Source organism: Babylonia areolata, chromosome 35 (assembly GCF_041734735.1).
Source record: "Babylonia areolata isolate BAREFJ2019XMU chromosome 35, ASM4173473v1, whole genome shotgun sequence".
Classification (NCBI taxonomy): Eukaryota; Metazoa; Mollusca; class Gastropoda; order Neogastropoda; family Buccinidae; genus Babylonia; species Babylonia areolata.
In genome coordinates this window covers 27,253,098-27,266,891 of record NC_134910.1, presented here as the reverse complement: position 1 = coordinate 27,266,891, position 13,794 = coordinate 27,253,098, and the positions used below count along the sequence as shown (strand labels likewise).

General features: G+C 41.3%; 1 protein-coding gene across 2 annotated transcripts in view; it reads right to left on the bottom strand.

Moving 5' to 3' along the window:
- LOC143278138 (sulfide:quinone oxidoreductase, mitochondrial-like) overlaps positions 1-13,576 on the bottom strand; it is a 61,967-nt gene extending 48,391 nt beyond the window's left edge. The window contains exon 1 of one of the 2 annotated variants that reach the window (XM_076583171.1): positions 13,223-13,576. In XM_076583171.1, coding sequence (XP_076439286.1) covers positions 13,223-13,447 — 225 coding nt within the window. In that variant the 5' untranslated portion in view covers positions 13,448-13,576. The remainder of the gene's footprint in view (positions 1-13,222) is intronic. The other variant, XM_076583170.1, reaches the window with a different exon arrangement.
- Between the last annotated feature and the right edge of the window lie 218 nt (positions 13,577-13,794).

The following is a 13,794-nucleotide window of genomic DNA, read 5'->3' as shown; positions in this document are numbered from 1 at the left end:
CAAGCCAAACACTGGTGCGCACAAACAGCCGTGCTGGTCTGGGCAAACAAACGCATGCCATGCAGAGAGGACGAGAAGCAACAAGCCAAGTGGGTGGTAGTAAAGTATTGGACTTTCAACCTTCGGGTCCTGAGTTCGAATCCCTGGTGTGTTACGGGTGGAAAGTGGTTTTCCTATCTCCCAAGCCAACTGACGTGCAGACCTGCTACGGGTCTGAATCCCCTTCATGTGTTGTGTGTGTGTGTGTGTGTGTGTGTGTGTGTGTGTGCATGCAAGCAGAAAATCACATCAGGTATTTTATACTCCATGTCAATGTACACATTAAGGGTCACTCGAAAATTCATACATGCACTCGCCTTCACACACACACACACACACACACAGACACACACACACGCACACACACACACAATTATTTTATGTACACATATGCTCATGCACGCCCACACACACACAACACACACAAGATAACAGAAACTTTTAAAACTAATGACCACAGACACAACCATATGTTATGTATACCTAGATCTAGAAATAACCTTTATAAATCCAGCTTCCTATACTTGGTGGAAACTTATGGAATAATTTTCCACTCATGTTAAAGAATATAAAGAATGAAAATGTGTTTAAGAAAAATATTAACAATCATTTTATTAACTGTGCAAATGATGAACAATAACACAAATGTATATCTATTAGTTACCACCTAAATTATTATTTGTGAAATGTTTCGTGTATGTTTTGGCTGGCGGTTCATGTGTTATATGAGGGGGTATGTGAATGCGAAATGGTGTGGGTTGTGAATTTGTGTTTGTGTAACTGAGTGGTTTTTTTGTTTCTGTGTGTGAAACTAAAATGCTACTGTGTATTTCATTATCGCATGGTTCTAGTATGTATCATGTAGGTATCTATTTTTTCTTTCTTTTTTTAAATCTATGTTTCTCCTCTTTTTTTCTTCTTTTTTTCTAATTATTTCTTTAATTATCTATATCTGTTTTGTTTTGTTTTCTATCATCTAGATGACTTGATGTAAAAAAAAAAAGAAAAAAAAAAAAAAGAAAAAGAAAAAAAAAAGCAGTTGTTGCTTATTCAATTACCATCTTGAAATAAAGATTTTGACTCTGGCTTGACTTTGACTTTCACACACACACACACACACACACACACACACACACACACACACACACATTCTGAAGCTGATAACTCAGTTATCCGGTGAAACAAAAATTGTATGAGGCAACATTTCATACGTAACGGCTGCTGCTGCTGAAAATAACTACTGCGCAATGAGCACGCATACATATAGATTTTTTTTCCTTCACATACATGGATCACTACTGAATGTCAGCCTGTGACCCCGCAACAAGTATTGGGAAAAGTAACATGCAGCTGCCAACCTCCGCTGCAGAATGTCCATTCTGGTTGTTTATTTTAAACACTGATGAACACACACACACACACAAATGCATGCACGCACACACATGTACATACACACACACATGTGTAATCCCCCCCCCCCCCCCCCCCCGCCCCCCCCTTCCTCCCACTCGATTTTTTTTCCTTCCCTCGTCTAATATCACTTACAGTGTAAAGACGTTAAACTAAAGAACAAACACACACATGTGCACACACCCAAACACACACACACACACACACTTTCAGAAAGGGGATTATCCATATGCTCTCCAAGGTATTGTATTTGTATTCATATTTCTTTTTATCACAACAGATTTCTCTGTGTGAAATTCCTGCTGCTCTCCCCAGGGACAGCGCGTCGCTACACTACAGCACCACCCTTTTTTTTTTTTGTATTTTTTCCTGCGTGTAGTTTTATTTGTTTTTCCTATCGAAGTGGATTTTTCTACAGAATTTTGCCAGGATGCCGTGGTGGTTTTTTTTTTTTTTTACATGCGCTGAGTGCATGCTGCACATGGGACCTCGGTTTATTGTCTCATCCGAATGACTAGCATCCAGACCACCACTCAAGGTCTAGTGGAGGGGGAGAAAATACCGGCAGCTGAGCCGTGATTCGAAGCAGCGCACTCAGATTCTCTCGCTTCCTAGGCGGACGCACTACCTCTAGGCCATCACTCCACATGGTCAAACTGCATTATTTTGTGACAGTTATACAGTGTTAGAATTCCTTGACAATGACAGGCCATCTGCTGACAACTGCCCTCTGCACGAGTGTTCCGATAGCCTTGTTTAGTCATGTCCTTTCATTATCATGACGTCTTGACAGGTCTGACCACTGACTGACCACTGCAGTGACCGCTAACTGTGGAGACCCTACGTCTTTGTGATGCTTGTGCAATACCATCCTTTGGACTTCTTCACAAGATTTTGACCATTACGGGCTCACTTCTGACGACTGCTGACCATTACTGACCACAAACCCTAAGTTTTCAGAATGTGGCAATTTATCATGTTAACATCAAAACTTCTTGACCTCGTCTGGCTGTTTGCTGACCAGCACTGACCACAAACCAAATGTATGCAGCTTATGTTAAAACAATTTTTGTATTATGGGTACTTAATAATGCAATGTTAGTATTTTTTTCACTAATTTTGACCACTGATGGCAACTGACCACTACCCAACAGTATCACATGAAACAAAGGCCAGGGGGGAGGAGATGTGGGGGGTTGGGGGGGAGGGACACAGACACAGGTAAATATATATCAATACAGACCTGGGATAACACAGACCAGGGGGAATTAGCTACCTGGGGGAGGAACATATATAGACCAGGGGGAATTAGCTACCTGGGGGAGGAACATATATAGACCAGGGGGAATTAGCTACCTGGGAGAAGAACATATATAGACCAGGGGGAATTAGCTACCTGGGGGAGGAACATATATAGACCAGGGGGAATTAGCTACCTGGGAGAAGAACATATATAGACCAGGGGGAATTAGCTACCTGGGGGAGGAACATATATAGACCAGGGGGAATTAGCTACCTGGGGGAGGAACATATATAGACCAGGGGGAATTAGCTACCTGGGGGAAGAACATATATAGACCAGGGGGAAGTAGCTACCTGGGGGAGGAACATATATAGACCAGGGGGAAGTAGCTACCTGGAAGAAGAACATATATAAACCTGGGAGAAGAACATATATAGACCAGGGGGAATTATGTACCTGGGAGAAGAACATATATAGACCAGGGGAAATTAGCTACCTGGGAGAAGAACGTAGAAAGACCAGGTGGAAGTAGCTACCTGGGAGAAGAACGTATACAGACCAGGGGGAATTAGCTACCTGGGAGAAGAACATATATAGACCAGGGGGAATTATGTACCTGGGAGAAGAACGTATACAGACCAGGGGGAATTAGCTACCTGGGAGAAGAACATATATAGACCAGGGGGAATTATGTACCTGGGAGAAGAACATATATAGACCAGGGGGAATTAACTACCTGGGGGAGGAACATATATAGACCAGGGGGAATTATGTACCTGGGAGAAGAACGTATACAGACCAGGGGGAATTAGCTACCTGGGAGAAGAACATATATAGACCAGGGGGAATTATGCTACCTGGGAGAAGAACATATATAGACCAGGGGGAATTAGCTACCTGGGAGAAGAACATATATAGACCAGGGGGGAATTATGTACCTGGGAGAAGAACATGTATAGACCAAAACATTTTGGGGGGGGGGGGGGGGGGGGAGAGAAGATGGGGAACACAGACCTGGGGAAACACGGGTGCAACAGCCGAATGGTTAAAGCGTTGGACTTTCAATCTGAGGGTCCCGGGTTCGAATCTCGGTAACGGCGCCTGGTGGGTACAGGGTGGAGATTTTTACGATCTCCCAGGTCAACATATGTGCAGACCTGCTAGTGCCTGAACCCCCTTTGTGTGTGTATGCCCATGAAAAAAAAATCAAATACGCACGCTAAAGAACCTGTAATCCATGTCAGCGTTCGGTGGGTTATGGAAACAAGAATACACCCAGCATGCACACCCCCGAAAACGGAGTATGGCTGCCTACATGGCGGGGCAAATAAACAAAAACGGTCATACACGTAAAATGTTATGTCTGTCTGAGTGTGTATGTGTGTGCACCTGAAATCTGATTGAATGACACAGGAAACGAATGATGAGCGCCCAGTGCAAGTGGCAGCCGTCAGTCGGCTCTGCCCAGGTAGGCAGCCTGTGGTGCAGATGACCCCATGTTTGTAAAACGCTTAGAGCCTGGTCCCTGATCGAGGATAGGCGCTGTATAAGTATCCACATCAATCAATCAATCAATCAATCAAAAAACACATGTATAATATGCAGAGAGAGATCCGGGGGAATGAAGACCTGGGGAATGTAGACCCGGGGAAACACATGTATAATATACAGAGAGAGATCCAGGGGAAATGAAGACCGGGGGAATGTAGACCCGGGGAAACACATGTATAATATACAGAGAGAGATCCGCAGGAATGAAGACCTGGGGAATGTAGACCCGGGGAAACAGATGTATAATATACAGAGAGAGATCCTGGGGAATGAAGACCTGGGGAATGTAGACCTGGGGAAACAGATGTATAATATACAGAGGGAGATCTGGGGGAAATGAAGACCGGGGGAATGTAGACCCGGGGAAACAGATGTATAATATACAGAGAGAGATCCGCGGGAATGAAGACCTGGGGAATGTAGACCCGGGGAAACAGATGTATAATAAACAGAGAGAGATCCGGGGGAAATGAAGACCTGGGGAATGTAGACCCGGGGAAACACATGTATAATATACAGAGAGAGATCCGGGGGGAATGAAGACCTGGGGAATGTAGACCTGGGGAAACATGTATAATATACAGAGAGAGATCCGGGGGAATGAAGACCTGGGGAAACAGATGTATAATATACAGAGAGAGATCTGGGGGAAATGAAGACCTGGGGAATGTAGACCTGGGGAAACATGTATAATAAACAGAGAGAGATCCGGGGGAATGTAGACCAAGGGAACGTAGACCTGGGAGAACACAGACCTGCAGGAATGCAGTGACCTTTGATGACACACACCTACCCAACTTTTTGGAGGAAGGGGAGGCGTGGGAGGAGTGAGAGAGAGGGGGAAACACATTGATCTGGTTGAACACTGGTCCAACACAGGCCAGGAGAAAACACACCACCTGGGGGGGTGAGGGGGGAGGGGCTGGGGGGGGGGGGTGAGGGGGGGGGGACGGAACAAGTATGCTCCCTTGTCGAAGCTCTGCTTTTTGCTTTCCTCAACCTGAACCGCCAGAGTTCGGGACCCTTTCAAAACCACCGTTGCATGGCTGACAGGCACTCACAGTTAGGCAGCATGACAATCATGACATCAAAAGCATAGCCTGCGACTGATGCATCATGAATAAATAGGCTGTTAGCCCATTAAAAAACACACGGCGCCGTCCATCTGTGACTAAGCCAAGCCAGGCTTTTCTGGGTCTTGGGTAGGGTGTGTGTGTTCTGGGAACTGGATAATGTATGTACATGTATGTATGTATGTATGTTTGTATGTATGTGTATATGTATGCGAGAGGAGGGGGATTGTGTACATATGTATGTGTCAGTGCATGCATGCACATGTGTGTGTATGTGTGCATGTGCATGTGCATGCGCATGCCTTATCCAACCGAGTGATGCTTTCTGCTGGTGAACTGCACATAAGGTATTCATGTCAGTGTGTGTGTTAGTGTGTGTGTTAGTGTGTGTGTGTGTGTGTGTGTGTGTGTGTGTGCAGGGGGGGGAATGGTGATGTAGTCAGAGAGATAAGCTGTGAGCTGCTGCCTTAACAAGGGCTTAGCAGTTACTCAAGTTGACTGACCTCTTTTCACCTTGTGACCGTCTCATGATAAGGGACAGGTTTTAATCTTCTCACAAAATCAAGACACTGTAAGTGTAATGTATAAATTCGGTCAGATTCGTAAGGGCTCAAACCAAAGGTGGTAGTTAGAACTCAAGGCCGGTTTCTTGTTTTACCATTATATCTCTCAAACTGACATGCCCAATCATGCCCACTCCTCTCTCACACTCTCTGCCCCCCCCACACAAATGACCCGGAAAACAGGAGTGTCACACTATATGTAAGCACGCACACACACACACACGCACACACACACACACGCACGCACGCACGCGCACACACACACACACACACACACACACTACAACAGGAACTGGAAAAACAGGTGTGGCATCTGGTAAAACAGTTCATGTACACTTGACTGAAAAAAAAAAATCTTTAAAAAAAAAAGAAAAAGAAAAATGCTATGACAAAGATATTCATTGAATCTATACAGCCATTTCAGTCAAATGTAGCTCCAAACTAACACAAGAACTTTTTTTTTTTTTTTTTTTTAGCCAAGGCAAGCAAAAATTGCCCCATTGATTATTATTTTTCTTTTTATTATCAGTGTGACTGTGAGTGTGACTGTAAAAAAATTGGCAACACCTGAACATGCCAACTGCCATAAACTGCACTGTAGATTTTGAACCGGAAAGACAGACAGCACAAATAAAAAAATTTAAAAAAACAACAACTGTGCTCACTTTATCTGTTTGCCATCTGCTGCATTGTTCTCAGTTCTACACAGCCAAAGATCATATTTTATGAAGCGTTGTATGTCACACACACACACACACACACACACACGCATTCACATTAAAATTCATCACACAGTCTGACAATAACAAACAAATACACATTCTCACATTCACACACACACACACACACACGCAAACACCAACAAACAAGTGTGAGCACACACAGACACACACACACACACACTTACACACATTGTATTTTAACACAAACATGCACAAACATGTGCACACACTTACACACAACAAACACAAACACTCACACATACAATATGATCCAACAGTAACACACACACACACACATTGTATTTTGACACAAACATGCACAAACATGTGCACACACTTACACACAACAAACACAAACACTCACACATACAATATGATCCAACAGTAACACACACACACACACACACACACACATTAACGAAAGCCAACCCCCATCCCCCTCCATACATACCTTCCCTCCGTTACCCAAACCCCCCAACGTCAAGCAAGTGCAACTACAATTTTTTTTTCAAATACTTTTTTTCCTTTCCACTTCCTGATCTTGACATGCCAGTGAATATTACAGCGGGAAGCTACACACATCCTCCCAGCTCAATCCTAGCTGCTGTGCATTAACTTTACACTGCTTTTCCTCCAGACCTGTACACAGCTGGCCAAGGCAACATGACTTTTCAGCTTTAGTTTAGGCGTTTCTTTTCAAACCGGTTGGTCACAGCAACTGTCTTGTAACTAGCAACTGTCTTGTAACTGCGTCTTGTATCCTTGCTCATGTTCATTTGCACCTGCCTGTTCCATCTTCCTCATGGCCACAGACGAAGCAAATGTGTAAATTTAGGGAAAGACCAGTTATATGTTACGTTTTGTTCATGAAATCCTTCCTTACAAAAAACAACAACAAAAAACTTACTTCTTCTTATGTTTATCAAAACCTTGCATTGAACTTGAATTTAACAATAACACGAATGAAAGATCACACACACACACACACACACACATGGATAATCACACACACACACACAAAGTTGACACACACACACACACACACACACAGAGTCCTGCACCTTTGCCCTGACATGTACATTTTACAGCTGGCTCATCATCTGCTGGTAAGTCGTATCAGGTCGGGAAGCAATCAATTTTTATCAACTATTCTCGACTAAAACACAGCTGCTGGTAAGTCATATCAGCTAGCGAAACAATCAACTTTTATCAACTAATCTAGGCTAAAAGTAAACAACGAGTTTCACCCAAACACACACACACACACACACACACAGAAGATGGACACACACACCTTTATCCTGACATTTACATTTTACAGCTGTCTTATCAGCTGCTGGTATGTCATATCAGCTAGCGAAACAATCAACTTTTATCAACTAACCTAGACTAAAAGTAAACAACGAGTTTCACCCAAAGTAACACACACACACACACACACACACACAGAAGATGGACACACACACACACACACACCTTTATCCTGACATGTACATTTTACAGCTGTCTTATCAGCTGCTGGTATGTCATATCAGCTCACGAAGCAATCAACTTTTATCAACTAATCTAGACTAAAACAGCTTATTTCACCCATGGTAAAACACACACACACACACAAGAAAGCCAACCCCCACCACCCTCTTAACACTTCCTTCTTCTAACCCTCCAATCCACCCTCCCCCCCCATCCCCCTTACCGCCTTCGCCACCCCACCCCCCCTCCCCCTCACTCCCCAAAAAAGGAAAGTTGGATCTGAAAAAGCAATGTTCAAGGCAGTGCTTCTAAAAAAAACACAATGCAAATACTTTTTTTCCCTATTTTTCTTTTCCAAACGCTGATCTTTATTTGCCTAGAACTTGGAAGTGCTTCTAAAAAATACAATGCAAATACTTTTCTTTTTCTTCTAGTTCTACTTTTCTTTTCCAAACCCTGATCTTTATTTGCCTAGAACTAGAAGTGCTTCTAAAAATACAATGCAAATACTGTCTCTCTCTCTCTCTTCTGCTTTTCTTTTTCCAAAACCTGATCTTTACATGCCTGTGTACACAGTATCGTGATCAGCCTACCTACACACATGTACCCCTCCCAGTCCCATCTCTGTGGCTGTGCTTTCCCTTTCTACCACGTTCCCTCCACACCCCTGCACGACCGGCAAAGGCAACTCGTCCTTCAGCTGAACTTGTAGGACAGGTCACGGTAACCAAGTTTATTCATGTCACAGGTTTTTCCACCTGCCTTTTCCAACTTCCTGTTTGCTTCAAACTTCTAAGATAAATGAGAAACACAACCTTTAATTTATTTATAAATGTTTATTTTTTCTGAGGTATTGAAATCCTTCCTTAGAGTTGATTAAAGGAAGAAAAAAAATTCTCAGCAACGTCTTGTCCTAAACTGAATTGGAAAAAAAAAAGAGAAATAGTTATCACACACACACACACGCACACACACACACACACACACAGTTCTGTTCAGGTACTTAAGAAGGTGTAACTGCTTTACACACACACACACACACACACACACACACACACACACTGTCAAATAACTTTTCAGCAGTGTACACATCATTGAGTCATTCAGTGCAAACCACCAGGATCTGTCGTCAGATTATTGTTTGAAAACTTAGTCATGCCTGATACATGTATAGAAAAACAACACAATATTTGTTGGGTTGTTTTTTTCCCCTTCCCAAAACATTTACATATAATGTAGAGTGGGGGGTAGGGGTGGGGGTTGGGGGGGGGGGGGGTCCTTGAATTCCTGGCTAACAATCTGAAATAATTAAAGTGTAACAAATAATATCCATTTAAGAAAATGCATTCCCCCAAATTAAGTTTATCATCAAAGGTAATCAAGTGTAACACTGTTCATAAAGAGTGCACCCCTTGTGTAAATCAGGGTAATTTGCTAATTATCAAATCAATGTAAGTTTAACACTTTCTATTAAAAAAATGGGGAATCTAATTGTATATATATATCTTAATGAAAGTATAATACTGTTGATAACATATTGCATTCCTTGTGTAAATCAGAGGTAGTTTCTATAATGTAAGTGTAACCCTGTAAAATAATGATTTCCTCATGAGTCATGTACATTAGGGTAGTTATGTAACACTGTTTATAACATATTGTATTACTCATGCAACTGTAAATCAGGGTAATTATCAATGATAATAATCATAAGAAACACTAGCATATTGCATTCCTTGTGTAAATTGCTGTAAATATTCATGAAAATATAAGTGTAACACTGTTCATAACATACTGCATTACATGTGTAAATCAGGGTAATTATCTATATAAAATGTAGATACAACACTGTTTACAAATTCTTGCATTACTTGTGTTCAAAATGTAAGTGTAATGCTGAATATAACTTCTTGCACTGTGTTCAAAACGTAAGTGTAACACTGTTTATAACATTTTGCATTACTTGCAGTTATGATAAAGTAAGAGTAAGACTGTCTGTAACATATTCTAGTCCTTGAGTAAACTGGGGGTAATTACCTATGATAATGTAAGCTAAAGTGTAACACTGCTTTCAGCATATCAGATTATGAATGTACTTATGAAGATATGAAGCAATTGTCTGTCATGCAAGCATAACACTGTAAGTGTAACATATTGCATTCCTTGTGTGAACTGGGGTAATTATCCATGATAATGTAAGTGTAACACTGAAGCATACAGCATTCCTCGTATAAATAAAGGTGATTATTAAAGAAAATGTAAGAATATAACAATATTGCATTACCTGTGTATGTCAGGGTAATTATCTATGATCATATGAACCAAATGTAACACTGCAACATACCGCATTCCTTGTGCAAATCTGGGTGATTATTTATTGTAATGTGAGCGTAACACTGTAACATATTGCATTCCTTGTGAAAATCAGTTATTATAATGTGAGTGTAACACTAACATACTGCATTCCATATATAAATCCGGCTAATTATCTTTGATGATGTAAGTGTAACACCATCAGTAACATACGAATGGCAAATATAACAGTCAGAAATATACTGCATTCCTTTCGTAAATCAGGGGTAATTAGTTTAAGTGTAACACCAGCATATTGCATTCTTTGTGTGAATGGGATTGATTATCCATGATAATGTTAGTTTAACACTGCCTGTAACAGAGTGTATTCCTTGTGTAAATGCCTTTAACACATTCCATTCCTTGTGCAAATTATGGCAATTATGATAATGTAAGTGTGATGATGTAACATATTTGATGTTGCATTCCTCGTGAAAATCAGGTAATTGTCTGTGATAATGTAAGTGTAACACAGTAACATATTGTATTCCTTGTGTGAATCAGAGTTAATTATATATGGTAATGCAGATGTAACATTTAACATCGCATTCTTTTGAGCAAATTGGGGAAACTCTATGATAATGTAAGTCACTAAGTGTAACACTATGGCATATTGCATTCCCTTGTGTAAATCAGGGAAATTATCTCTAACAATGTAAGTGTAACATTCTATTCCTTGTGAAAACCATGGGTACTCATCTGTGATAATGTAAGTGTAACACTGCTTATACATTCTTTGTGCACATAGGGGGGAAGGCGGAGAGGGGTAAATTAAGATAACATAAAACAACAACACTGTAACACACTGCATTATCTAAAAAAACTTCTTTTTTTTATACCTTTTTGTTTATGCACAACCGGATCTCCTGACTTCAGTGCAAAAAAAAAAAAAAAACAACAAAAAACGGGGGACGGAGGAAGAAAAGAAGAAGACGACAAAGAAGAAGTGGTTTAACTTTTAAGGTGTCATAGTTTGCAGACTGATGCAGTGTGTCCTTTTCAAAACAAGTTAATTATTCAAAATAAGAGGAAGGAGATCTGACTGGTACCCACAACCCAGCAAGACAGGCTGCGTGGAAACTCAATCTCCAGAATATCACCCCACATAAAAACAGTGAACCAGGAGAAGAAGTTATCTAAGCCAGTGTAAAGTTCTCTAAGTGTAACACTAGCTCACCCTTCTTTCGTTTCTTGCTCTCAGTATAAAAGCTGTTTTCTTGTGCACCTCAGGGCAGTCACTTCATATTACTCTAAGTTCTAACAAAACATTTTTATTTCAGCCCTGATTTTGCACCTGTTATGTTTTGGCTGGGCTAAATGCAACATTATTTGATTTGACATTTTATTTGGCAATGAAATTTCACTGAGCATTATACAGGTGCCTGTGTGTTATGTATTCTCACGGGACTGCTCAGCCCACAAGATCCAGGTCAACCACTATAATGGGGATACTTGCTCTTCACTGCCTGAACACAGCACACAGCTCTCCACCCTGAACAGCAGATAAGCACTGACTGGGTCAAGGAAAACCAACCTGTGTCCGTTTACCTCCTGCTGAATCTAAGTATATGGTTCAAGTTAACTGGGGTTTTTTTTCTCTCTCTCTCTCTTTTTTCTCTGCCTTTTTTCAGCACCTTTACTATTCAACATAATTATCATTAATATGTTCACACACAAAAAATCTGTTATATAATTTCTAGTAATGTTAATTCACAAACATACTAATTGTGCAAAAACATTGGCACGAATATGTGCATGTCCACACACACTAATCTCTCTCTTCCTCACACACACACACACATAATTACAATCACACATATCTAAATTTACACATAGTCACACACACACACACACACACACACACACACACACAAGTACACATTCCTAATCTACACACACACACACACACACACACACACACAGAGTTTTCAAGTTTGATGAAAATGACAAATACTAAACTGACAGCATTCAAAACATTTGATTTGATAAGGCATTTGCTCAGATTGAAAGCTGAAAGTTTCATGAGGTCTGGGGGATACAGGTGGAACATGTCTTGATTGCTGAATTAACCAACTAAATTATTTGAAAATGTCATGTATCATTAAACATCAGTTTACAGTTAATCTGAGTTAGTCTCAGTTAATCCGCCTTAACTAATTATTGCTTTAAATGATCTGAATTTAAAAAAAAATCTAAACTGGAAACAACTTAGCATGGGTTTGGTATATATTATGTAATTATGACATGTGGTAATCAAAGTTATCCGGCAGTTGACAAATCAGTTCACATTTCAATGATACTAAACTGTAAATGGACACATGTACTTGTACATAGTGGAAAGAGCCCCCCACCCCCACCCCCCCACCCCCTGACCCCACCCTCGACACCCCCATCCCCCGCAGTATAAGGAAAAACTCTTAAATAATTATATTTTGGGGGAGGCCGGGGGCCTTCTGTTTCAAAACTGAAACATCATTTGAAATACGTGCCTTTCAGTGTTGTGGGGGGGGGGGGGGCTGGGGTGGGGGGGGGGGGGAGGGGGCAAACCGCTGAACTGCACGATGTCATTGATGCAACCTGTAGTAATAAAATCTATTCAATGACCGCAGGCCGTGAAGACGTGTGTAACCCTATTTAATTCTGTGTCACGGACTGCATAACGTGACATAGACTGAAAAAAAAAAAGAAAAAAAAAGAAGCTTCGGAAAAACGAACTGGAGGTCTTACAGGCTTTCCAACACCCCATTTTCAAGTTAACGCTAGCGGTACATCAAAATCAGCATAAAAATCACGGCTTACCTCGCTGGGTTCAATTACCGCCACTTGACCTTTTCCACCAAGTTCACGGCAGAATTTTGCAGCTGTGGAACAACCCCCGGAACCCCCGCCGACGACAACGAGTTTGTAGTTATTATCATTGTCATTTTTACACACTGTAAGAGAGAAGTGTCGAATTGTTGACGGTGATTCTATTTGCGAAACACACCGCAAAAGTGGCTGCTGAAGAACTCGTCTCAATGCCATTTTCTGAGGAAGATTGGTGCAAGTCACTTTTTTCTTTCTTTCTTTTTCTCTTCTATTTTTGTTTCTTTCATCGGCGGTCACTTGCGTCCCGTACGCTCTGACAGAAACGAGTTGTCTGCGCTCTTTTGTAATCTCAAACCTTGAATGCGGTGAGGGAACTGGAAAAAAAAAGAAAAGAAAAAAAAGAAAGAAAGAAAGATGTCGTTATAGATATCTGATTGGATAAGCCCCAAATAGCAGCCAATGATCTTTTATGTTACGCGGAGGCGTGGTAAAGCTTCTTTTGCGCAACTGCTTCGGTAGTGAGCACGCACGTTCTTGTCTGACGACAGCGCATGCGTGCACAT